General features: G+C 50.4%; 1 protein-coding gene across 3 annotated transcripts in view; it reads right to left on the reverse strand.

Moving 5' to 3' along the window:
* LOC137629535 (nucleobindin-2-like) overlaps positions 1-24,518 on the reverse strand; it is a 70,392-nt gene that overhangs the window by 42,716 nt on the left and 3,158 nt on the right. For all 3 annotated transcript variants that reach the window (XM_068360946.1, XM_068360948.1, XM_068360947.1), the window contains exon 2: positions 15,119-15,252. In XM_068360946.1, coding sequence (XP_068217047.1) covers positions 15,119-15,247 — 129 coding nt within the window. In that variant the 5' untranslated portion in view covers positions 15,248-15,252. The remainder of the gene's footprint in view (positions 1-15,118; positions 15,253-24,518) is intronic.

Raw genomic sequence — 24,518 nt, forward strand, 5'->3', positions numbered from 1 at the left:
AAGCCGTGGTGTTGTCCGAGTTCACCTCCACCACTTTGCCTTGAAGGAGAGACCTGAAGCTTTTCCAGGCCAGACGTACTGCCAGTAGCTCCTTGCAGTTGAAATGCATTGTCCTTTGACTCGAGTTCCATATTCCCGAGCATTCCCGACCGTCTAATGTCGCACCCCAGCCTACGTCCGATGCGTCCGAGAAGAGAACGTGGTTGGGAGTCTGAACAGTCAGGGGAAGACCCTCTCTTAGGTTGATATAGTCCTTTCACCAAGTCAGACAAGACTTTATCTTTTCGGAAACCGGGATCGAGACCGCTTCTAGCGTCTTGTCCTTTTTCCAGTGAAAAGCTAGATGGTATAGAAGAGGACAGAGGTGTAGTCTTCCTAGTGACACAAATTGATCCACGGATGACAGCGTCCCTACCAGACTCATCCACAGCCTGACTGAGCAGCGTTCCTTCTTCAGCATCTTCTGGATGGATAGCAGGGCTGGGGGCTGATCGTCTTGTTCAGCAACGTCCTCATCAGATGGTTCCTCATCCGAAACTGATGAGGAAACGGCAACGGAGTGGGCAAAGTCTGACTCGCTGAATCCGGTCGCACTGGTGGATGCGTGACGGAGCCGGACGCAATATTATGGAACTGCTGCACAGTCTGTGAACTGTCAACAACCATGGGTGCGCGAGGAAGCACAGCGTCAACCCGAAACTGTCTAGACCGTCTGGGTTGTGCAGTCAACACCCTACCGGGTTGCTGAGGTTGACGCACTGCGTCACAACAAGTCACCTCTGCTGGTTGTTGAACGTCCTGAACGTCAACAACCACCTCCGAGCGTCGCTTAACGTCGACGTGCGGCTGGCAACCCATACTGGGTCGCATCGGTGGAGGAACCACCTCAACTGGCAGACGCGAGTAGGTTACCTCAGCGTCAACAGGGCGCACAACCGACCGGTTGGAAGGTTGTTGGCCAGAAGGTTCTTCTCCGCATGTAAGTCCTCTATCAAGGACGCAAGCTTGGACTGCATGTCTTGCAGCAAAGACCACTTAGGGTCTACAGGAGCAGGTGCGGCAACAGACGGTGTGACTGCCTGATGAACCGACCGGTTGGAAGGTTGTCGGCCAGAAGGTTCTTCTCCGCATTTAAGTCCTCTATCAAGGACGCAAGCTTGGACTGCATGTCTTGCAGCAAAGCCCATTTAGGGTCTACGGGAGCAGGTGTGGCAACAGACGGGGTTAGCGACTGAGGCGGAACCGTTTACCATCCCTGAAAGCCTTGTTATGCGTGACATAATAGTACAGCAAAACTTCAAAGGCTCGACAAAAGCTGAGAAGTTGACCTGTAAACAACTTGGAGCGTCTCCTGGCTAGGCGCCAGGGAGAGACTACCAGAATTGAGAAGTCTATCTGGGCAGAGGCATGAACTCCCAAGTCGAGAACTTCTCTCGTGTCATATCAGACTCTCGCTCTTTAAACCAGTTTAAAAGAAGGGAAATCAAAGGCTGTATCCCCCAAACTCCTCCTGGTGCAAAAACCAGTCGCCTAGCCAACGTAACGCTCTCTAGGAGAGCGAGAGAGCACTAGCTTAAAAACAACGGCTTTGAAGTAGCTAGGCCTAGTGTAAGTTCTGACGTTAAGGCGAACGAGGAGCAGCAGTTACAAGATCCGGACGAAGATCCTTAAAAAAAATCATCATGATTTAATTAAAGTTCATAGGAGGCTAAGCAGCTTAAGGCTCCTCTCTATCTGACAGAGTCCTCAAGGGAATATCAGTAGGAGGGAGAACAACTTCCTCATCTACAGGAACCTTGTCCGATAAAAGATGAGTCTCTCACTGGTGCATTAGTAGCGGACCAGAACGCAACGTCATGTAACTGCTTGACAGTCTGTAAACTGTCAACAACTGAACTGTCAACCACAACAGGTGCGTGAGGACGTACAGCGTCCACTCGAGACTGCTTTGACTGTCTAGACTGAGCAGTCAAAACAACTCTAGAATGCGGAGGTTGACGCACCGCGTCAAAACAAAACAACTTAGACTGTTGTTGTACCTCGCGAACGTCAACGGAAGGTTCCGTGCGTCGCTGAACGTCAACATGCGGCTGGCAGGGTACACTGGAACGCATGGGTGGCGGGACTCTCTCAGCTGGAGTGCGGTAGAAGGTCGCCTCAGCGTCCACAGGACGCACAACCGTGGTTGGTTGTAGGCTAGAGGTTGGTGCAGTGTCAACCTTCTCCGCACGAAAGTCCCGCATCAATGACGTTAACTGAGGCTGCATAGTCCGCAGCAAAGACCATTTAGGGTCTACAAGGGCAGGTGCGGCAACAGACGGTGTGACTGCCTGATGCGGTACCGCTTTGCCTCTCTTAGGAGGTGAGCAGTCGTCGGAAGACTGCAGCGAGTCTGAACTGACCCAGTGGCTACAACTGGGCCGGTGGACTTGCGCGGAAGGGACCGACTTGCGCTTAATAAGCCGCGAGACCTTGGTCCATGGTTTCTTACGAGAAACCTCTTCCGCAGACGAGGAATAAATGGGCTCTCTCGTCTTTGTGTGGGTGGGGCGATCTTGGGTAGATACGCCCGAAACCACGGAGGGAAACGTCTGTTCGTTGATCAAGGCCTCTCGAACCCATAAGTCGTTCGACATTACTTCTCCCCTGGGCTTGGGAGCTTGCAAGAGGTCCCGGACTAGGTGAACGACAGGCACGAACAGACGAACCCTCGGACGCAACACTGTAACAGTTTGCGCATATCACTTTATCACTTCGATTTTCTGTTTTGCACTTATTTCACTGAAATCGAAACTTTTACTGATTTCTACCTGAAACACGCAATTCTACCCTTCATAAAAAGGTAGTAATTGCGAAATCAGTCGTATAATGCATCTCATTAATACCAGCAAAAAACAGAAAACATATATTAAGATAAAAAATTCAGTGGCTGGGAAAGAGACTAAACACTAGTTCATATAAACTACGTTTTCAATCTCTCACCGCACATAGCCTGGGGACGAGAATAAAAACCTAAAAACGTTTTATCCTTCCTCCCCGTACAGAGACTAGGGACGAGAGTAACACGAGAACAACGTTACCCGCTTGAACGGAATGTTTTCTCTCCTCTCTCTCCCTCCGTCTCTATCTCTCTCTCTCTCTTTCTCTCTTGATTTCGCACCTAAGAGAAGAGCCCAATTATATTTCGTCAAAAAAAAAAAAACATGTTATTTGACTAAAGGAAAAAAAACTGAAAGGTTTTTCAAATAAAAAGTTCCTTTAAATTAGAATTTAAAACATTTAAGTTGAGAAAGAATGAACAAAACGTTAGAATCGATTTACTCTTACTGCAAAGTGAAACCGTGATACACTCTCTCTCTATCGTAACGATAGAGCGCATGTTGAACGTCCTGAACGTCAACAACTGCGTAGCATAAAAACTAAACGTTAGTTCATCTTTGAAAACCGTACGAAGACTATCAAAGAAATTCTTTCATAAAATATTACAATTAAAAAGTTTTAAATTCTTTAAAAGCTAATTACGATATAAAGGGCTCAACGTTGATTAACTTCGGTTCCAAGTTAGGACCGCCTACTATCAGGAAAGGTCGCATATAAACAAAACATTAAAATTTGTTTTTATATGTTTATAATGAATGGAAAGTTAATCGAAGAGGCCTAATAAAAGCGGAGAGGTATAAAAAATATAGATCTATAACGTGATAAGATAATTACTAAAAACCTAAACACACTTCCGTCTAAGGGAAGGGTCGGCCATTTAAAAGTGAAAGAAAGTCCATACTCTCTTTGTCACCATAATTAAATCTATCCAAAACGAGTTCAAGTTTTGAGATGAAGATAAAACACGTGCATAGCGAAAGCTCAAAACTAGAATAGTGTACTTCACCAAATAGTTGTGAAAACAAATCCAGTTAGCAACAGCGAATTAGTAGGTCTTGCCGGTAGCCCGACAGAGAGAAAATTGAGTTCTGTGTTTACATTGAGTACTGAGTACCTGCACGACAGATGGCGCTGTTGATGTACACCCCCTACCTGCTTAGCGATCGCTGGCGGATTTTGAACGTAGAGTTTTCTGTCGAGCAGCAGAGCTGCAGCTTATATACTCACCGACTAAGTTTAATATTGAAAAATAATAATATTACATACATATATGCATATACCAAGGCACTTCCCCCATTTCTTGGGGGTAGCCAACATCAAACAAATGAAACAAAAAAGGGGACGTCTCCTCTCTATGTTCCTCCCAGCCTGACAAGGGACTCAACCAAATTCGGCTGGTACTGCTAGGGTGGCACAGCCCACCCTCCCACATTATCCACCACAAATGAAGCTTCATAATGCTGAATCCCCTACTGCTGCTACCTCCGTAGTCATCCAATGCACCAGAGAAAGCAACAAGGCCTACCGGAACTGCGTCACAATCGCTCGTCATTCATTCCTATTTCTAGCACGCTCTCTTGCCTCTCTCACATCTATCCTCCTATCACCCAGAGCTTCCTTCACTCCATTCATCCACCCAAACCTTGGCCTTCCTCTTGTACTTCTCCCATCAACTCCTGCATTCATCACCTTCTTTAGCAGACAGCCATTTTCCATTCTCTCAACATGGCCAAACCACCTCAACACATTGATATCCACTCTAGCTGCTAACTCATTTCTTACAGCCATTCTCAACCTCACAACTTCGTTCCTAACCATATCTACTCAAGATACACCAGCCATACTCCTTAGACACTTCATCTCAAACACATTCAATTTCTGTCTCTCTGTCACTTTCATTCCCCACAAATCCGAACCATACATCACAGTTGGTACAATCACTTTCTCATACAGAACTCTCTTTACATTCATGCCCAACCCTCTATTCTTTACTATTCCCTTAACTGCCCCAACACTTTGCATCCTTCATTCACTCTCTGAAGCACATCTGCTTCCACTCCACCATTTGCTGCAACAATAGACCCCAAGTACTTGAACTGATCCGTCTCCTCAAATACCTCTCCATTCAACATGACATTCAACCTCGCACCACCTTCCCTTCTCGTACATCTCATAACCTTACTCTTACCTACATTAACTCTCAACTTCTTTCTCTCACATACCCTTCCAAATTCTGTCACTAATCGGCCAAGCTTCTCTTCTGCATCTGCAACCAATACAGTATCATCTGCAAACAACAACTGACTTACCTCCCATTCATGATCATTCTCGGCTACCAGTTTCAATCCTCGTCCAAGCACTCGAGCATTCACCTCTCTCACCACTCCATCAACATACAAGTTAAACCACGGTGACATCACACATCCCTGACTCAGCCCTTCTCTCACCGGAAACCAATCGCTCACTTCACTTCCTATCCTAACACATACTTTACTACCTTTGTAGAAACTTTTCACTGCTTGCAACAACCTTCCACCAACTCCATATAACCTCATCACATTATACATTGCTTCCCTATCAACTCTATCACATGCTTTCTCCAGATCCATAAACGCAACATACACATCCTTACCTTTTGCTAAATATTTCTCGCATATCTGCCTAACTGTAAAAATCTGATTCATACAACCCATACCTCTTCTAAAACCACCCTGTACTTCTAATAAAGGGATTTTGACGAAGGAATGTTTTTATTCAAAATAAAAAATAGAAAGTGAACGAAGCCAAATTGAAGAAACTGAAGAGTTATAAGGAAAAACAATTGGGATAGATGAAGCATAAGGGGATGGAAGGTGTCTCTGGTGGCCAAAAGACAACATTAAAATTGTACTGTCTACATGCTTCAAATAAGAATCAAGAGATAGGTCTAACCCTCTACTGGGTAAAAAAAACCTTTAGTTAATAATTGCCTGATTGGGAAAAAAAGAATTGCTTAAGAATTTTAGATACTGTATGTAAATAATTTTCTTGACTTTTATTATGGTGTAGTCTAAGGATAACACTTCCTTAATCATTATTTGTTGAAAAAAAATTGATCTAGATAATTTTTAAAGAATTAACATTATCAATCTTCCCGATATTCATTTCTTGAAGATGCAAGCCTCTATTAATAATGCAACTTAAGATTTACATGAGCACACATCAAAATACAATATGTACAAAACTCCAAAAAATATCTTTAGGAGCTATACTAGTGTCCCTTGACAGCACCATGCTGGTTAAAGGTAAAGGTGTCTGGTTTCAGTTTCATCAGAATAGATGATCACCAGAACGTCAGCTGCCCGACACTCACTGTGGTGCCCAACTAAAACAGTAGCCTCCCAAGTAAACAGCATAAACTCACATTCCAGGACTGGGATCGATCTGCTACCATACGAATACTAGGCAAATACCTTACCACTGTACTAGCAAGGAGTAAAAGCTGAAAACCATAGCTGGATGCGAGAGTAAGGCAAGAAAACTACCTTAGAGTTTCACACTGAAAAATATTGAGTTCTTACAATTAAATGCATTTCAATACTTAAACAAATTTCATTGCGCTATGTAATTCTGGAGCCCAAATTCCCAACCAAAATAAAAAATTATGGAGCAGCACACTAAGGACAGGGAATAATATTCCAGTACTTTGACAGAACACAGGAAACGTAACCACAATACTCAGCCTTCCCTTAGCCTCTGTTCTCAATCCAATTGATCAACCAAAAAGTAACAGTTAGCAGGAAAGCACATTCGTTCTCTCACAAAGGAGAAGACTTATCATCAAGTCCAAGGGAACTAAGTGGAAGGTCCTCCCACATCATCTTCCCCAAAGGAAGCACCCAACAAAGAAAGGGGTGGGAGAGAACTTTGTATCAGAGGAAGAGCGCGAGTAAACTCTCCCTACTTCCCCTTGCCAATGAGAAACACTGATACCAGCATTTAATAGGGTTCACACTCAGGGGCAAGTCAAGCATCCCCAGCAAGGAAAGTTGATAACTATCGGGCACGGAGGAATAAGCGAACACTTGGGCAGCATTGGGTAATTCCCTCCCAAAGAAGGGAAATTACCAAATTAGCCAAGTTACACTCCAGGAGAAGTTCATCATCCCTCTGATCAGTAGGGTGAATGATCTCTTCAGAATTGCTTACAATCCCACTCTTCATAAGGTACCCAACCTGTTGAACAGAAAGTTTATCTCCTTGTACGAGCAAAATTCACTTTAGCACATGCTTACCTTTAATGAGCTTCCGCCGTCAAGTGAAAGTGCTCACAAACACACACCAAAGAAAAAACTAAGCCGAAGAAAACATCCTAAGCAGCAACGAGCATATCTGTTTCCATAAGCCAAAAACAAATGTGATGATAAAACCAGGCAAGCGGGTTACTCCCTGCACTTACCTACAGCTAACTTTCTTCCCCTACCTTGTTGACAATTCAACAGCCATTCCATCTTCGCAGAAGACATATTCTTTTTTAAAGAATGAAAGGCATGTATCTGCATAGGAACAAATAATTATTATAGTTATAAGGACGAGCAATTGGCAAAAGCTAGATAAAAGTAAAGGTAGGAAGGCCTGTATCCTTATATGAACAAGTATTATGGTTATAAGAATGAGCAATTGGCAAACACTAGATAAAAGCAAAGGTAGAAAGGCCTCTATCTTTATATGAATAAACAAGTATTTTGGTTATAAGGATGAGCAATCGGCAAATGCTCGATAAAAGCAAAGGTAGAAAGGCCTGTATCCTTATATAAATAAATAAGTATTATGGTTATAAGGATGAGCAATCGGCAAAAGCTAGATAAAAGCAAAGGTAGAAAGGCCTGTATCTTTACATGAATAAATAAGCATTATGGTTATAAGAATGAGCAATTAGCAAAAGCTACATAAAAGCAAAGGTAGAAAGGCCTGTATCCTTATATGAATAAACATGACAAATTCGAAGATAATTTGTATTTTTCCTAACCATACAAACCTTAGCTATTTACAAAGGGTTATTACTTTTAGCGTAGCTGAAATGGCGAGCCATTAGAATTTAACGAGGGTGTATTACCCCCGCGCTAGTTAGCGGGGGGGTAGGGGAGTGGTAGCTAGCTACCCCTCCTCCCCCTCACACACAGGTGAATACTCACTTTCACTTAGAGGTAGGACTTGTCTTGGGGGACAGGGCTGGCGGGCAAATATGTGTAAATAGCTAAGGTTTGTATGGTTAGGAAAAATACAAATTATCTTCGAATTTGTCATTTGTTCCGTAACCGAAATACAAACCACGCTATTTACAAAGGGTGACTTATCCCTTAGGAAGGGTGGAAAGTCCCCAGCCATACTGGCTTTGGCTTTACCCGGGGACTCAGAATCCGAGTGAGTCGCACTCGAGAAAAGGAGTCCCTGCACCTCACAAGTTCCTTGCACCGCAAGGAACCATGTGGCCTACGTAAGCTTGTGTGTGAAGGAAGAAGTGTGACCCGTCTTAGGCAGTTGACCTGGAGTTCCAGAAGGAACTCTGGGTTAAGACGTTCCCAATACCACCTCGTCAGGGTATGGGGGACGCGACAGTATTGACTCAATACTCGGAACACAAGGAAGCATGGTTTACCTGCAGAGGTTCGAGGTCAGCTATGCAGAGACCAGGATGCTGCTTCCCCGTAGAGGGGATGATGAAGAAAGAAGTAAGGGCCAGACATACTTCTTTCGTTCATGCAGACTAAAACCTGATAACAATGCCCTCAACCTTCTGCTACCTGTCCAAAAAGGAGCCTGAGGTTAGACCAGCTGTTGTGTAGCCACCACAGAGCGATAGAAAACGTATCGAGACTCCTGTGGGTCACGCCCTGCAGGAAGCGGGCTGCGAAGGTCATCAGACGCTTCCAGACTCCAGCTTGTAGCACCTGCGTCACAGAGTAGTATTACTCGAAGGCGAGGGACGTTGCGATGTATCCAACATCGTGCTGTAGGGCGACGTGACGGGGGAGGGTCTGAAGACAGGTCGAGATGAATGTCCTTGAGTCCGGGCTGAAGAGGTATACTGGTGACTCTCCCCCCATGTTCTCCTTGTGTTCCCAAATCGGCTGCAACTGAGGCCAAACTGCAGCTGTTCCCAGCGCTAACCTCTCGATTCCTGTACTGGCAAGAAAGAGAAGGTCTTGGGACATCAGACACAGAATGGAGACTCAAAATCTTGAATGAATCGGACCGAAGGGTCGGGACCCACAGATTCTGAGTCTAGCCAACAACTCAGGAGCGAGCCTGAATGTTGCCTTCCCCTCTTCCTTAGAAAGGGGGGGAGTAGTAAGAGACCAAGAAGATTGCTTACACACTGGCCGTGGCCAGAGTGAGCAGAAGACCCAGGGCGGAATACAATCCGAGGCCTGTCGTAAAAGGGTCTTGAGAAGATCTCTTAAAGGACTAAAAGTCCGAGCCATGCTCCAAGTTGGAGGTCTTCCTCCGACTAGGGCAGGGACGATCGTAGCTTCGCATGAGCGAGGATAGATCCAGCGGGCAGGAAAAAGTTATTCCTTTAAGCCTGAAGGTCAGGGAAAGGCTGAGCGACAGGCTTCATTGCCAAGAGCGGAAAGGAGTTTCCTCCCGCCGAAAGGCGATAAGACCGTTATTGCTGGAGAAGAGGCCTCACGGGAAGAGGTATATCTCCCACGGCACCAACCACCTTAGACTCTTCACTTTGCCTGGGAGACCCCTGTGGATGACTATCGCAGATGACGCGACCTCCGTACCGCGACTGTAGCGGGTTGTCTCTTCTAGAGGAGGAAGCGTAGTGTCTCCAGGCATGAAGCCGAAGCGACGCCCCGGTTCGGGAGAGATGTCGCAGTGTGGTTGCTTGAGTAGTCTGCGCCGTGGGAGAAGCTCTCCCGGGAGTTCCGTCAGGGGAAGCAGAGGGTCCAGAAACCGTTCTGCACATAGTCCCAGTGGAGCTCTCCCATTGAAAGGTTGACAGACAACCTGGTTTTGTTGAGACCCATTGTCCGCAGACAAAAAGGAGGGAAGACGCAGGCGTCGAAGTTGTCCCACCATCACCGGAATGCATCTTGCCAGAGTCTCGGGGTCTGAGACTGGGGGGAAAACTAGCGGAAGCTTGAGGTTCCAAGCTGTCGCGATCAGGTCCCCCAGACCAGCACTTGCTGGTTACCCAAGGTCAAAGACCCCTAGGTACACTCTCTCTATGAGGCTCTGCTCGGATAGTCTGAGAGAAACATTCCCCTGCCTGGAATGAGAGAGCCGATGGTGGAATTGAGAGAATCTCAATCATCCCGATATCTCTACTGCAAGATGTGAAGGTGTGAAAATGCGTCCCCTGCTGGTTAGCATGAAGTCGACACGCAACGGGGCGACTTGGCAGGAGCGGTAGGATCTGAAGAGGGGCCAGACTAAGGCCCTTAAGCCTGCCTGAATGATGGAGAGGTATCCTTCAGGTCTTGACCATAGGCCTGGACCGGAACATGCCCCCCCCCCTTTCCTTTGACGAGTCCGAGAACCGCATCAAGAATGTGGGGAAAGGACGAGAATATCCACTACCATCAAGAGGCTCCATAGATCAACACCCATTGTAGGTTTAATAGTTCCGCTGGTCCCATAGGGCCAGGGAGTCCGGTTAAACATTGCCTGAAGCCACCGGAACTTGGATCGCCCCACATGGAACTTATCCTGAGGCGACCGTTCGGACTATAAACGGGTCAATGAGGAAAGAAGAACTAGGAAACGTTCCAAGGTAGGGCTGAAAACTCTGCTTGACTGAGAACAGGTACTGCGACTCTCCTCAGTCTTGCCACGGTGAACCGAAAGGAAGGCTCGGAGGATGTGGTAACAGAATCTGGCGTCCCCAGGTGGTCACCCATCCAAGTACCGACGTTGCTTAACCTCGCTGGACGGACGAGAAGCGGGGTTTCCAACGTGGTAAGGCGGTTGACTCAATATCATGGCCAGATACTCCAGATGTTGAGGCAGAGGAGGAGAAGGCTCCAAGCAAAATACCATGAGCCCACACTCATGGTCAGCATTCGGAAGCTTTTCCCGGCGCTGAAGAAGGTCGAAACCCGAGCCTACCGGAGTTGACCAGCCCTCCAAACAGCAGAGGAGGCGGAAGTCTGCACCTGAGCGGCCAAGAGGAAGGCAGGGAGAGTTCTCTGGGGAAACAAACCTGCTATGCCACGGCGGGATAGCCACACTGCATCATAAGCAGGAATACTTGCAGTTTAGGCTGAATTCGACGAGCACCCTGGAAGATGGATGGAATGGAAACTGAAAGTACCCGTCCTTCCGATCCAGGGTTAAAGGAGTCCTGTCGCCTCGTTACCAGTCTGATCGATTCTGCTGGTCTACGCTGGCCGAAGTTTGTTCGACAAACTTGATCAGGGCTGAGAGGTCGACTATGGACATCCCCTCTCAGATCCTTCCTTACAAGAAAGGATCGACTGAGGGGGCCGGGGGTGAAGCCGTCGATGATCCTAAGGAAGACCTTCGCCTAAGGTATGGATCATTCTGCCCAACCGGGCAACTCTGCTGATGCTATGGCATAGAGGTTCAGAGACACTGAATTCGCTGACAGAGACGGCAGGCGCGATATCCTTGGCTACTCACAGAGATTGTGCGGGAATGGGCATCGGGAAGCTGTCATTCGGATGAGTAACCTTAAGCATCCTCCCAGCGGAAAAACCTGCAATCCTAGAGTTCGTGAACTCCTTTTAGGACTATGCCCCCCCGGGGGAGTCTCCCGTGCCATCTGTTCCTGACAGGAGGAAACTGCAATTGGACACCTTGTCCCAGTTGTCGTAGCCGATAACTTAGGCCGACGTGGTTGAAAGAAAAGGGAGCTGGAGCCCTGCAGAGTCTGGAAGAAAGCGCCTTGGAGGAGTGAAACCGGAAGTCGATTTACTCCGCACAGCAGACGTCTAAGTCTCTGTCCTTGGGCAAAGACAAAACTCTTCTCAAGGATGGAAGGGTGTCTGAGGTCGTTGACCTCCACAGATGAGACACCCGAATGAAGCCTTCAGTCAGCGCGTCCAGATGGTACAACATCGAGCTTGTCCGCAAGTAGATACTTAACGACGAAAGGCCAAGGTGCCTGAGCTCGAGAGGAGGAAAGTACCCTTGATCTTCCTGTAGCTTCCTTGAACCAAACCTCGGGCCGTAACCGAGGAGGGAAAGAACCTGGTAAGCTCCCAGAGGAAGAGGTAAGCAGTCACCCCTTGTCCGATGGAGAAATCTTCAACGGAAAGCCCCCCCGCCAAAAATCCTTCCAGGGCGGGAGAAGGAGAGAGTACTCGTGCAGGAGAGGGGACCCTCGAGACCGACCTCTTGGGAACCAACTTCGCCCTGGGGGAAGTCACCACTAAGTCCACTCCTCTCTTTCTCTTCAGCGTAGGAGAGACAGCCGCTGGTTTGTTACCCTGGCCGGTGAGTGCTGGTTTCATAAACCTCATTAACGCCCGTGCCAGCGGATCAAACCATGTCTGCTGCTCCAAGGACACAGAGTCCGAAATCCTCGCTAAGGTGAAAGGGATCGGGCGATCCTTTGGAGAGGACACGACGGTTCCTGCCTGAAAAGAAGGTGGGAAGAATGCTGTACTGACCTGTCTTCGTCCTGCACTACCAACCTGTGCTTGGATGGAGGTGATCCCGAGTGCCGCCTAGGAGCACGCGTCCCTGCTGCTACCACCGGCTGTGGAATTCGCCGCGAACTATGGTCGCGCGAGGGCGAACAGTCGCGCAAAGGCGAATGGTCGCGCGGGCGCGCAGGTGAGTGCTCGCGCGGGCGCGCAGGCGAGCGGTCGCGAGGGCGCGCAGGCGAGCGATCGCGCGGGCGCGCAGGCGAGCGATCGCGCGGGCGCGCAGGCGAATGGGCGTGACGGCGAGGGATCGTGCTGCCGCGTAGGTGAAGAAGATCGCTGGCGGTAAGCGATGGCGAGCAGCATGTGTAGGTGAATGATCGCGTGATAGGGTGCGATGGTGATCAGCATCCGCAAGAGGGCGAGCGTTCAGGGTTGTGCGATGAGGAGCAGCATGCGTAAGCGGGCAATCGGGCAGGGTTGTGCGATGGCGAGCAGCATGCGCAGGTGAATGATCGCGTGAAAGGGTGCGATGGTGATCAGCATCCGCAAGAGGGCGATCGTTCAGGGTTGTGCGATGAGGAGCAGCATGCGTAAGCGGGCAATCGTTCAGGGTTGTGCGATGGCGAGCAGCATGCGCAGGTGAATGATCGCGTGAAAGGGTGCGATGGTGATCAGCATCCGCAAGAGGGCGATCGTTCAGGGTTGTGCGATGAGGAGCAGCATGCGTAAGCGGGCAATCGTTCAGGGTTGTGCGATGGCGAGCAGCATGCGCAGGTGAATAATCGCGTGAAAGGGTGCGATGGTGATCAGCATCCGCAAGAGGGCGATCGTTCAGGGTTGTGCGATAACGATCAGCATCCGCAGTTGAGGGTCGCGCGATGGCGATCAGCATCCGCAGTTGAGGGTCGCGCGATGGCGATCAGCATCCGCAGTTGAGGGTCGCGCGATGGCGATCAGCATCCGCAGTTGAGGGTCGCGCGATGGCGATCAGCATCCGCAGTTGAGGGTCGCGCGATGGCGATCAGCATCTGCAGTTGAGGGTCGCGCGATGGCGATCAGCATCCGCAGTTGAGGGTCGCGCGATGGCGATCAGCATCTGCAGTTGAGGGTCGCGCGATGGCGATCAGCATCCGCAGTTGAGCTAGTAGCTGGCGAACCATGTTCCTTCAGAAGTGTTGGAGAACGTTGGCGTGCCAGCTGTAACACACGTGGGCGATCCGGAGATCGCTGGCGAGCTGATGATCGCTGACGAGCTGACGATCGCTGGCGAGCTGATGATCGCTGACGAGCTGATGATCGCTGACGAGCTGATGATCGCTGACGAGCAGAAGGCTACGCGTGGAAGCCTGTGCAAAGAAGAAGAGTCCTTGACCCCGACCTGAACCGAAGTTCTAGATCGCGAGGGCGAACGTGGGCGCACAGGGCACGTAACAGGAACCGCAGGGAAGATCATCTTGAAAGCGCTGACGAACAGGAGAGCGCTGACGAACAGAAGGGCGCGCAGGGAAACCCTGACACGCAAGGGAAGAACCCCCGTGGGGGCAACCCTTAGCCCCGAAGGGATCGTTGTCCGCCGGGAGACTGATGTCCGTCGGTAATATTAGTACACATTCATTCCCCCGGGAAGGCTCCGAAGAGGAATCCCGAGGAAAAGGAACAAGAATTACACAACAGGCACGTGCCCTCACAACCACTTACACTCGCGGAAGGAGAGCTGTAACCAAAACAGAATTATAACAATTATAATTATGTAACTATGTAATTATGTAATTTAAAAATGAATGAACACTAAGGAAAAAAACGAAAACCCCGAAAGGAATCGTTCTACAAGCTGAAAAATTAACAACTACAATTAGATTCATAAACTAATTGAAACAAAATGTACGGCGTAGCAACCCCACCCACACGGGAAGGAAGCTACAAGGGCGTAGTAAAACATAGTAAAAGGGTGAACGACCTCAAGAGAGAGAGAGAGAGAAAGACCGAAGTCAAACTCGATCGCAACCCATAAAATTAGGCCGTGGTGGCCTAACTGCCGAGGCCTCCACGTAGATATCGTACACTACACACACACATCTGAAAAGGAAACTTACTTATTTCTATACTCAAATATATATACAAACATGAAAACATGTTTACATATATATTGAGTAAAAGAAAAGTAAGCGATTAAGTAAAGACAAAACAGACAATGGCTGCCAAGCGAGGACCAAGACAGAGACGTCTGTCACAGTCCGAGCCAAAAGTGAAAGTGAGTATTCACCTGTGTGTGAGGGGGAGGAGGGGTAGCTAGCTACCACTCCCCTACCCCCCCGCTAACTAGCGCGGGGGTAATACACCCTCGTTAAATTCTAATGGCTCGCCATTTCAGCTACGCTAAAAGTAATAACCCTTTGTAAATAGCGTGGTTTGTATTTCGGTTACGGAACAAAAGTATTTTGGTTATAAGGATGAACAATCAGCAAACGGTGGATAAAAGCAAAGGTAGATCGAAATACTGTATGTCATTAACCAAAGAAGGCAAGGTGGATGTAGAGTGTACCTGAATAACATCACAGGCAAATTGTTTAGGGAAAAGCTGATATGACAACAGACTCGACCAAGAGAGTGAACTTGAAATAAATCTTTCTTACCCAGTCTTCACCATGTTCTTCCTCATTTCCTTCCTCTTCTTTAACTTCTTCCTTCTTCTCCTTAACTGGCAGGGCTTGAAGTATGGAGGCTATCACCAGCAACAGGGTCATCAACAAATGGCCCTTCATGTTGCCTACAAAAAAAAAAAAAAAAAAAAAAAACGTATTAATAAAAAGATAGTATCTGTATACTGTACTACACAATAACCAGAGTTGATTTTCATACAGCAAGGTTATTAGTCAAATTAAAATGCACAGGAATATTATTTCAAATTGGTCTCATAGTATCACACAGTATGACAAAACAACTACAGAATTTTACAAACAATAATTATTTCAATACTTAACCAACATTCATTGTGCAGGAAAAAATCACAAATTTCTTCTAAATTTTTATTCCTCCAAACTGTACAAACCTGAGTCCTTTAGTAGAAGTATAACTTTAGCAAAGCAGCAACAGCCTTTGTAGCTTATTGATGTAATTACTGTATACTAAAGTGCGGGGAACCGCTGCCCACCTATCTGTCTGCAAAACTATAGAACTTTTGAACTTTAGGCCTGGGACTTATGGGGTGGATGAGGTCGGAAGTGTACCTTGAAAGACTCTGGCTTTTATAGCTTGGAAAAATGCGTATTAATCTTCAAGATTTGTGAAACAATCCTTGCCCTTAGATTGCAGTCTTAACATCAAGAGGGACAATGTCCCTACTGATCTAAGTTCCAGCTGCTTGAACTCTCCCAGGAATTGTCCAAGCACCCAGTCCTGTAAAGGAGCAAAGGTGATGACTCCTTGTCAACATTTTAACCCTTTTACCCCCATGCTATTTGGAACTTTCCAACCCTTAACCCCCATGCATTTTCTTTTTCAAGCACATTTTACAATATATTTTTTTTAAATTGCTCTAACAGCCTTAATTTTTGTCATAGAGAGGTCAGGTTGGTCTCATTCTTTTGGAAAATGCCTGAAGTTTCCCATAAAGTTATCAAAAGTATGCAAAATGTGAATGACAAATTCGAAGATAATTTGTATTTTTCCTAACCATACAAACCTTAGCTATTTACAGAGGGTTTACCTTTTAGCGCAGCTGAAATGACGAGCCAATAGTTTTAACGCGGGTTAATTACCCCCGCGCTAGTTAGCGGGGGGTGGGGAAGGGTAGCTTGCTACCCCTCCCCCCTCCACACACCGGTGACTTGCTTCACTTCACTTAGAGGTAGGACTTGACTTGGGGGTCAGGGATGGCGGGCACATATGTGTAAATAGCTAAGGTTTGTATGGTTAGGAAAAATACAAATTATCTTCGAATTTGTCATTTGTTCCGTAACCGAAATACAAACCACGCTATTTACAGAGGGTGACTTACCCCTTAGGAAGGGTGGAAAGTCCCCAGCCTTACTGACTTCGGCTTGCCCGGGGGCTCGATCACTCAGTGAGCAGCACTAGAGAGAGGGAGCCCCTGTACCTCACAAGTTCCTAGCATCGCTAGGAACGAGTGGCCTACATAAGCAGTGTGAGGAGGAGAGTGTGACTCGTCCTATGAAGTTGACCTTGAGACCTTCAGATAGGAATTCTAGGATAGGACGTTCCCCATACCACCTCGTCAGGGTATGGGAGACGCAACAGTATTAAGCTTAATACTAGGAGCACAAAGAAGCATGGGTTACCTGCAGAGGTCGAGGTCAGCTATGCGAGGACCAGGATGCTGCTTCCCCAAGAGAGGGGAGAATGAAGAAAGAAGTAAGGGTCAGACATACTCTTTCATTCACGCAGACTAAGACCAGGTAACAACGCCCTCAACCTACTGCTACTTGTCCAAAAAGGAGCCTGAGGTTAGACCAGCTGTTGTGCAGCCACCACAGGGCCAATAGAAAACGTATCGAGGCTCCTGTGGGTCACGTCTTGCAGGTAGTGGGCTGTGAAGGTCGTTTGACGCTTCCAGACCCCAGCTTGAAGTACCTGCGTCACAGAGAAGTTTCTCTTGAAGGCCAGGGATGTAGCAATACCCCTAACATTGTGGGCCCGAGGGCGACGTGACGGAGGAGGGTCAGGATTCAGGGCATGGTGGATAACCCTTCGAATCCAAGCTGAGATGGTGTTCCTGGTGACCCTCCTCTTTGTCCTGCCTGTGCTCACAAACAAAGCTCGCACATGAGGACGGACTGCAGCCAATCTCTTCAAGTAGTGCCTCAGACACCTCACTGGACATAGTAGCAGCTGGTCTGGGTCGCTTGTTACAGAACGGAGACTCGCGATCCTGAAAGAGTCAAACCGAGGATCCGGCACTCCAGGATTCTGAGTCTTGGCCACAAACTCAGGGACGAACCTGAACGTTACCTCCCCCCATCCCCTTGAATGGGCGATGTCGTACGAGAGACCATGAAGTTCACTAACTCGCTTGGCCGAAGCCAAGGCGAGTAGGAAAGCCGTCTTCCAAGACAGGTGGCGATCGGAGGCCTGGCGTAATGGCTCGAAGGGAGGTCTCTTAAGAGACCTGAGAACTCGAACCACGTTCCAAGGAGGGGGTCTCACTTCCGACTGGGGTCAGGTAAGCTCATAGCTACGTATGAGTAAAGAGAGTTCTAGCGATGAAGAAATATCCACGCCCTTCAATCTGAAGGCCAAGCTTAAGGCTGAGCGATAGCCTTTCACTGCCGAGACAGAAAGGCGCATTTCTTCTCGCAGATACACGAGGAAGTCCGCTATTGCTGGAATAGTGGCATCGAGTGGAGAGATACCCCTTCCACGACACCAACCACAAAAGACTCTCCACTTTGCTTGGTAGACTCCCTCAGAGGACCTTCGCAGGTGCCGAGACATTCTCTCCGCAACCTGTTGCGAAAAGCCTCTCTCCGCGAGGAGACGCTGGATAGTCTCCAGGCGTGAAGCCGAAGCGACGGGCCTGTGAGGGACGCCGGAGTGGGGTTGTCTGAGAAGCTCGTGTCGTGGAGGAAGCTCCCTTGGGAGTTCCGTCAGGAGTTGCAGAAGGTCCGGAAACCATTCCGCGTGATGCCATAGCGGAGCTACCAGAGTCATGGAACAGTTGACCGATAGTCTGGTCCTGTTGAGCACCCTTCTCATCAGACAGAACGGTGGGAAGGCGTACACGTCGATGTTGTCCCACCGTTGCTGGAAAGCATCTTGCCAGAGTGCCTAGGGGTCCGGGACTGGTGAGCAGTACAGGGGCAGCTTGAAGTTCAAGGCTGTCGCGAACAAGTCCACAGTCGGGGAACCCCACAAAGTCAGGACTTTGTTGGCTATCTGAGGAACCAAAGACCACTCGGTACTCACTATCTGCAAAGCCCTGCTCAGACTGTCGGCGAGCACATTCCTCTTGCCAGGAATGAAGCGAGCTGATAGTGTTATCGAGTGGGTTTCGGTCCACCTCAGAGTCTCTACTGCAAGATGGGATAGCTGTTGCAAAAAAGTGCCTCCCTGCTTGTTGATATAAGCCACTACCGTGGTGTTGTCGCTCATCACCACCACGGAGTGACCCGCCAGGGACCGTTGGAACTGCTGAAGAGCCAGAAAGACGGCTTTATATTCTAGCAGGTTGATGTGTAGGCACTTTTCTGATTCTGACCAAAGGCCTGAGGCCCTCTGGTTCAGAACGTGCGCCGCCCACCCTTCTTTTGACGCGTCCGAAAACAGAGTCAATTCCGGGGGGAGGACGAGAAGACTCACTCCCTTCCGCAGGTTCTCGTCGGCCAGCCCCCACCGTAAGTCCGTCTGTTCCAGAGAACCCATTAGGATCAGAATGTCCGGGGAATCGGATCCTTGATTCCACCGGGACTTGAGCCGCCATTGAAGGGATCTCATCCTGAGGCGGCTGTTTGGAACCAGACGGACCAGGGAGGATAGGTGGCCTAAGAGACGCAACCACGATTGGGCGGGGAGTTCTTTTCGCCTGAGGAAGGGTTCCACCACCCTCCTCAGCCTTGCTATCCGGTCGTCTGATGGAAAGGCTTTGTAGAGATTGGTGTCTATTAGCATGCCTAGATGAACCAGTCGTTGGGACGGCTGCAGAGAGGACTTCTCGAGGTTTACCACGATCCCCAGATCCTGGCAAAGATCCAGAAGCCTGTCTCGGTGCCGAAGAAGGGTCGACTCCGAGTCTACTAGGATCAGCCAATCATCCAGGTAACGAAGGAGACGAATGCCGTTCCTGTACGCCAAAGATGAAATCATGGTGAACACTCTGGTGAACACCTGAGGAGCTGTGGAGAGACCGAAACACAGCACCTTGAACTGGTAGATCTTGTTGTCTAGGCAGAATCTCAGGTACTTCCTGGAAGACTGATGGATTGGGATCTGGAAGTACACGTCCTTTAGATCCAGTGTACACATGAAGTCTTGTGGTCTCACCGCAAATCTGACCGTGTCTGCTGTCTCCATGCTGAACCGGGTTTGTTTGACAAACCTGTTCAGAGCTGAGAGATCGATGACGGGTCTCCAGCCTCCAGCAGCCTTCTTTACAAGAAAGAGTCGACTGAAGAAGCCTGGGGAGCCGTCCACGACCTCCTGGAGAGCACCCTTCTCGAGCATGGTCTCGACTTCGGCCTGAAGGGCCAGCCCCTTTGCCGATCCCGTGGCATAGGAGCTCAACGACACTGGATTCGCTGTCAGGGGAGGTTGAGATGTTGTGAACGGGACGCGATAACCTTGGCCGATCACAGAGACCGTCCAAGCATCGGCCCCGTGTTGCTGCCACCTGCGGACGCAACGCTGAAGGAATCCCCCCACAGGTGGACATGCAGGGGGACTGCCACCCCTAGGGCTTGCGGCCGCCACCCCTAGGAGTCTTGCCTCCCCTGGAGGACTTACCGCCCCTCTTGACCTTGGCTGGAAAGGGCTGGGGCTTAGACACCACCTTAGCTGCCAGTGCCTGTTTGGGAGCCTTACGAGGCTGTTGCTGCTGTTGTGGCGGGGCTGGAGGCTTATAGGGCCGAGTTGTAAGGGCCCTGTGGAGGAGGGAGTCCGTGCTGGATTTCCTCCACCTCTCGGCCGTTCGCTCCATGTCTTGAGGCACAAACAGGCTCTCCCCCAGAAGGGAAGCATGTCGGAGCCTACACACATCTACGGCGGGGACCTTCGGATGGAATCTCTCGGACACAGCATCGCGACGCTTCAACACCGAGTTGGCCCACAGGGTGGTAACCTGGTGCGCCAAAAACTCGATGGAGCGGGTGCCCGAGAGCAAGAAGGTCTCTAGGGCCTTCCTATTGGTCTCCTTGGACAAGTCCTCCGATCGCAATAGGATGCCCAGAGATCCTAACCAGAAGTCCAGCCACGAAGTGGCCTGCATGGCACACTTAGCGACCTTCTCGTGGTTAAGGATCTCTGCCGCCGAGAACGACACCTGCATGCAGAGAGTTTCTCAAGGGGAACTCCCTTCGCCAGCTCCTCCACAGAGTGATGGAGAGGAAGAGCGAGGTTGTGCTCACCCAGGATCTCGAAATACCTCCTCTGCTGGAGGCGAGGAGGAGGGTTGAGCTTGTTCCCGGCAGTGGAACCACTGGAGGCGGCAAGAAGTGCGAGCTAAGCGTTGGCCCTAGCCCTGGCACTCTTCAGCCCCCGAGACCAGGGCAGAGCTGCACTGGTCTTAGGGGCCTTCCGAACGTCAAACACTTCATCCAGAATCGTGTCTTTGCCTTCACGGGGGGCGATGACTGGATCCGTAAGCCCGTTAAGTTGCCTTATCAGGCTTAGGACCTGCCAGAAGGCATGTTCGGATTCTTGCTGTTCTCCTCCCTGCGGGCTGGCAGCTAAGTCTCCTGCCCCAGGAATCTCTTCCTGGGGTGATACGTGGACATTCCCCTGGGTAGTCGTGGGTTCCTGACGAATCCTTGCAGAGGATTTAGGGATGGTCTTGGAATCCTTGGGTTCCCTCCTGGGAGGGATACAGGATCCCAACAACGAGGTTCGAGGGGCCCCTTCCTCACGAGACGATTCTCCTGCCTGAAGCGAAGTCTCCACCCCTGGTGCCGAGGGAAAGACTACCGCCCCACTGGACTCACCTGAGGACGGAAAGGCCTCGTCCACGGGAGAAGGAGAGAGTACTCGTGCAGGAGAGGGGACCCTCGAAACCGACCTCTTGGGAACCAACTTCGCCCTGGGGGATGTCACCACGAAGTCCACTCCTCTCTTTCTCTTCAGCGTAGGAGAGACAGCCGTTGGTTTGTTACCCTGGCCGCCGAGTGCTGGTTTCATAACCCTCACTAACGCCCGTGCCAGAGGACCAAACCAAGTCTGCTGCTCCAAGGACACAGAGTCCGAAATCCTCGCTAAACGGAAAGGGATCGGGCGATCCTTTGGAGTTGACACGACGGTACCTGCCTGAAAAAAAGGTGGGGAAAAATGATGTACTAACCTCTCCTCGTCCTGCACTACCAACCTGTGTTTGGATGGAGGTGATCCCGAGTGCCGTCTAGGAGCACGCGTTCCTGCTGCTACCACCGGCTGCGGAATTCGCCGCGAACGATGGTCGCGCGAGGGCGAATGGTCGTGCGAGGGCGAATGGTCGCGCGGGCGCGCAGGTGGATGATCGCGCAGCACGCAGGCGAGTGGTCGCGCGGGCGCGCAGGCGAGCGGTCGCGCAAGCGAGTGGGCGTGAGGGTGGGCAGGTAAATGAACGCGTGTCCGAGGCGACGAACGCAAGCGTTGGCGCGACGGCGAGGGAACGCGTTGCCGCGTAGGTGAGGAAGATTGCTGGCGATGTAGATCCACAGGCGATCGATGACGAGCTGGTGAGTGCAGTCGCTCAAGTTGGCGATGGCGCGATGTGGCATGTCGACGCACTGGCGTGCGATGGTAGACAGCATGCGCAGGTGAATGACCGCGTAATGGTAAGCGATGGCGAGCAGCATGCGCAGGTGAATGATCGCGTGATGGGGTGCGATGGTGATCAGCATCCGCAGGAGGGCGATCGTGCAGTGGTGAGCGATGGCGAGCAGCATGCGCAGGAGGGCGATCGCGTGATGGCGAGCGATGGCGAGCAGCATGCGCAGGTGGGCGATCGCATGATGGGGTGCGATGGTGATCAGCATCCGCAGGAGGGCGATCGTGCAGGGGCGAGCGATGGCGAGCAGCATGCGCAGGAGGGCGATCGTGCAATGGCGAGCGATGGCGAGCAGCATGCGCAGGTGGACGATCGCGCGATGGCGAGCTAGGAGCTGGCGAACCATGTTCCTTCAGGAGCGTTGGAGAACGTTGGCGCGCTAGCTGTCGCTGTTGAATAGGCGATACTAAGATCGCCTGTGCGCGCTGGCAAGCAGGTGAACGCTGGCGCGTAGGTGATCGCTGGCGAGCAGAAGGGCGACGCGTGTCATGTGAAAGGACAGGTGGCGCGGCGCGTTCACGAGCAGGAACTGGGAGATCGCTGGCGTGTTGGCGAACATGTGTTTTTGACACACGCGCAGCACGATGTTGCGTAGCCACAGGACCAGGCAGATGGTGAGCAGGGAGTTCAGCAGGAACTAAAGGGTGGTCAGAGACCGCAGGGCGATGGTTCTCAAATGAGCGCTGACGCTCGGAAGAGACCTGATGAGCAGGAGAGCGCTGGCGAGGGGGGTAAACATCAGGAGAGAGCCGACGAGCAGGTGAGCGTCGGCGAGCAGGAGAGCGCTGAAGATCAGGAGAGCGCTGGCGAGCAGGAGAGCGCTTGTGCGCTAGCACTGCTCGCATAAGGGAAGGATCCCTTAGCCCCGAAGGGACCGTTGCCCGTCGGGTGACGAGTTCTCCAGAAGGCGAAGATCTGGCAGGAGATGATGAGCGGTCTGCAGAGAGGTTCAAGGAAGGCGGAGCTGTAGGTTGAGGCTGACGAGGAGAGTCCCCCCCGGAGGAAGAAGACCCAAAAAGGCGCCTCTTAGTCCCCCTGTATGGGGAAGGGAGGCCCTTGTGGCGTAGCGGACGGTGAGCCTTACGGCGGAGGCGGCCTCGGGGAAGATCGTCGGGACCATCGGTCCTCCGAAGGGGAGTCTCCGTTAAAGCACTTCCCTCAGAAGGAAGCTGAGCAGCAGCCGAGACCGAAGGACTCACTTCCCCCTTTGAAGGATGTACGGAAGGAGGAGGAGAGCCTTTAGCACCATCACCCGCAACAGCACCTGCGGCGGATTGCCCAGCCACGTCGGAGGCCTCTGTCACCACGACGTCGACAATAGACAGAGGGTCTACCTCTGCTACCGCCGGCGACTGCTTAACAGCGGCCCCCAACGAGACAAGGTCAATAAGAGCGACCCTGGAGGGCAAGCCCTTAAGCCCAAGGGACGACCAAATCTGTAAAAGATCATCACTGGATAAGGCATTATCAATAACCTCCCCCGGAGGAGGAGGGGGAACCGCCTCGCTATGGGAGGCGACGCCCTCTCCCCCCACCGAAGGTCGGGAAACAGAACAAGGGCCTGCGGTCCCACTCGGCCGACTCTCCTTAGGAGGCGGACGAGGGGGAGCTTCGGAGGAGGTTTGGGCGGCGGAAGAAGAGTCCCGAGAACCTTCCTCCTTCAAGGCTAACCTCGGAGGAGAACGGTCTCTCTTGGACTTCTTCTTACGCCGACGGCCAAACCTCTCCCACTGGGAGGCAGACCACTCCCTGCACTCACGGCAAATGTTCTCCTGGTCACACTGTCGGCCCCGACATTGAGGGCAGAGGGTGTGCGGATCCGTATTTACGTCCGACATGAAAGTCCCACAAGGACGACCGGCAACTCCAGGCCATGTACGCATTGTAAAGAAATAACTGAAGGTCAACTTCCAACCAACACACACGCTGAAAAGAAAAAGCAGAAAATTAAAGGCTGTCACGAGGGCGATGAGCAGACACGTCTGATCACCGCCGAGCCAAAAGTGAAGTGAAGCAAGTCACCGGTGTGTGGAGGGGGGAGGGGTAGCAAGCTACCCTTCCCCAACCCCCGCTAACTAGCGCGGGGGTAATAACCCTCGTTAAAACTATTGGCTCGTCATTTCAGCTGCGCTAAAAGGTAAACCCTCTGTAAATAGCGTGGTTTGTATTTCGGTTACGGAACAAAGCATTTTTTGCAAGGACGTACCGGTACGTTCATGGAGGTAAAGGGATGAGTTTTGTGAAACGTACCAGTATGTCCATTGGGGGTAAAAGGGTTAATGGTCTGAGCATAGGGATGCTATTAGTGTTAGGTTAGGTCCAAACCAAGGAAAATGGTGTTCAGTCAGGAAAACTTATAGAGAAATGTATCAATAGCTATTATGAAAAGTAAAGTCGAATACATTCTACCTATCCTCACCTTTGTCTGGGACCCTAACAAATATAAGGAAAGGTTGTTTAGGTATGATGCGCACCTACATATGACTTCCAGTCCAGCCCAAAAGTGGCGACGATTGCAGCACCCAAAAGAGAGGGGAAGAGAGAAGAGTTAAGGCTAGTCATTC

This window comes from Palaemon carinicauda, chromosome 37 (genome assembly GCF_036898095.1).
Source record: "Palaemon carinicauda isolate YSFRI2023 chromosome 37, ASM3689809v2, whole genome shotgun sequence".
NCBI classification, from domain to species: Eukaryota; Metazoa; Arthropoda; class Malacostraca; order Decapoda; family Palaemonidae; genus Palaemon; species Palaemon carinicauda.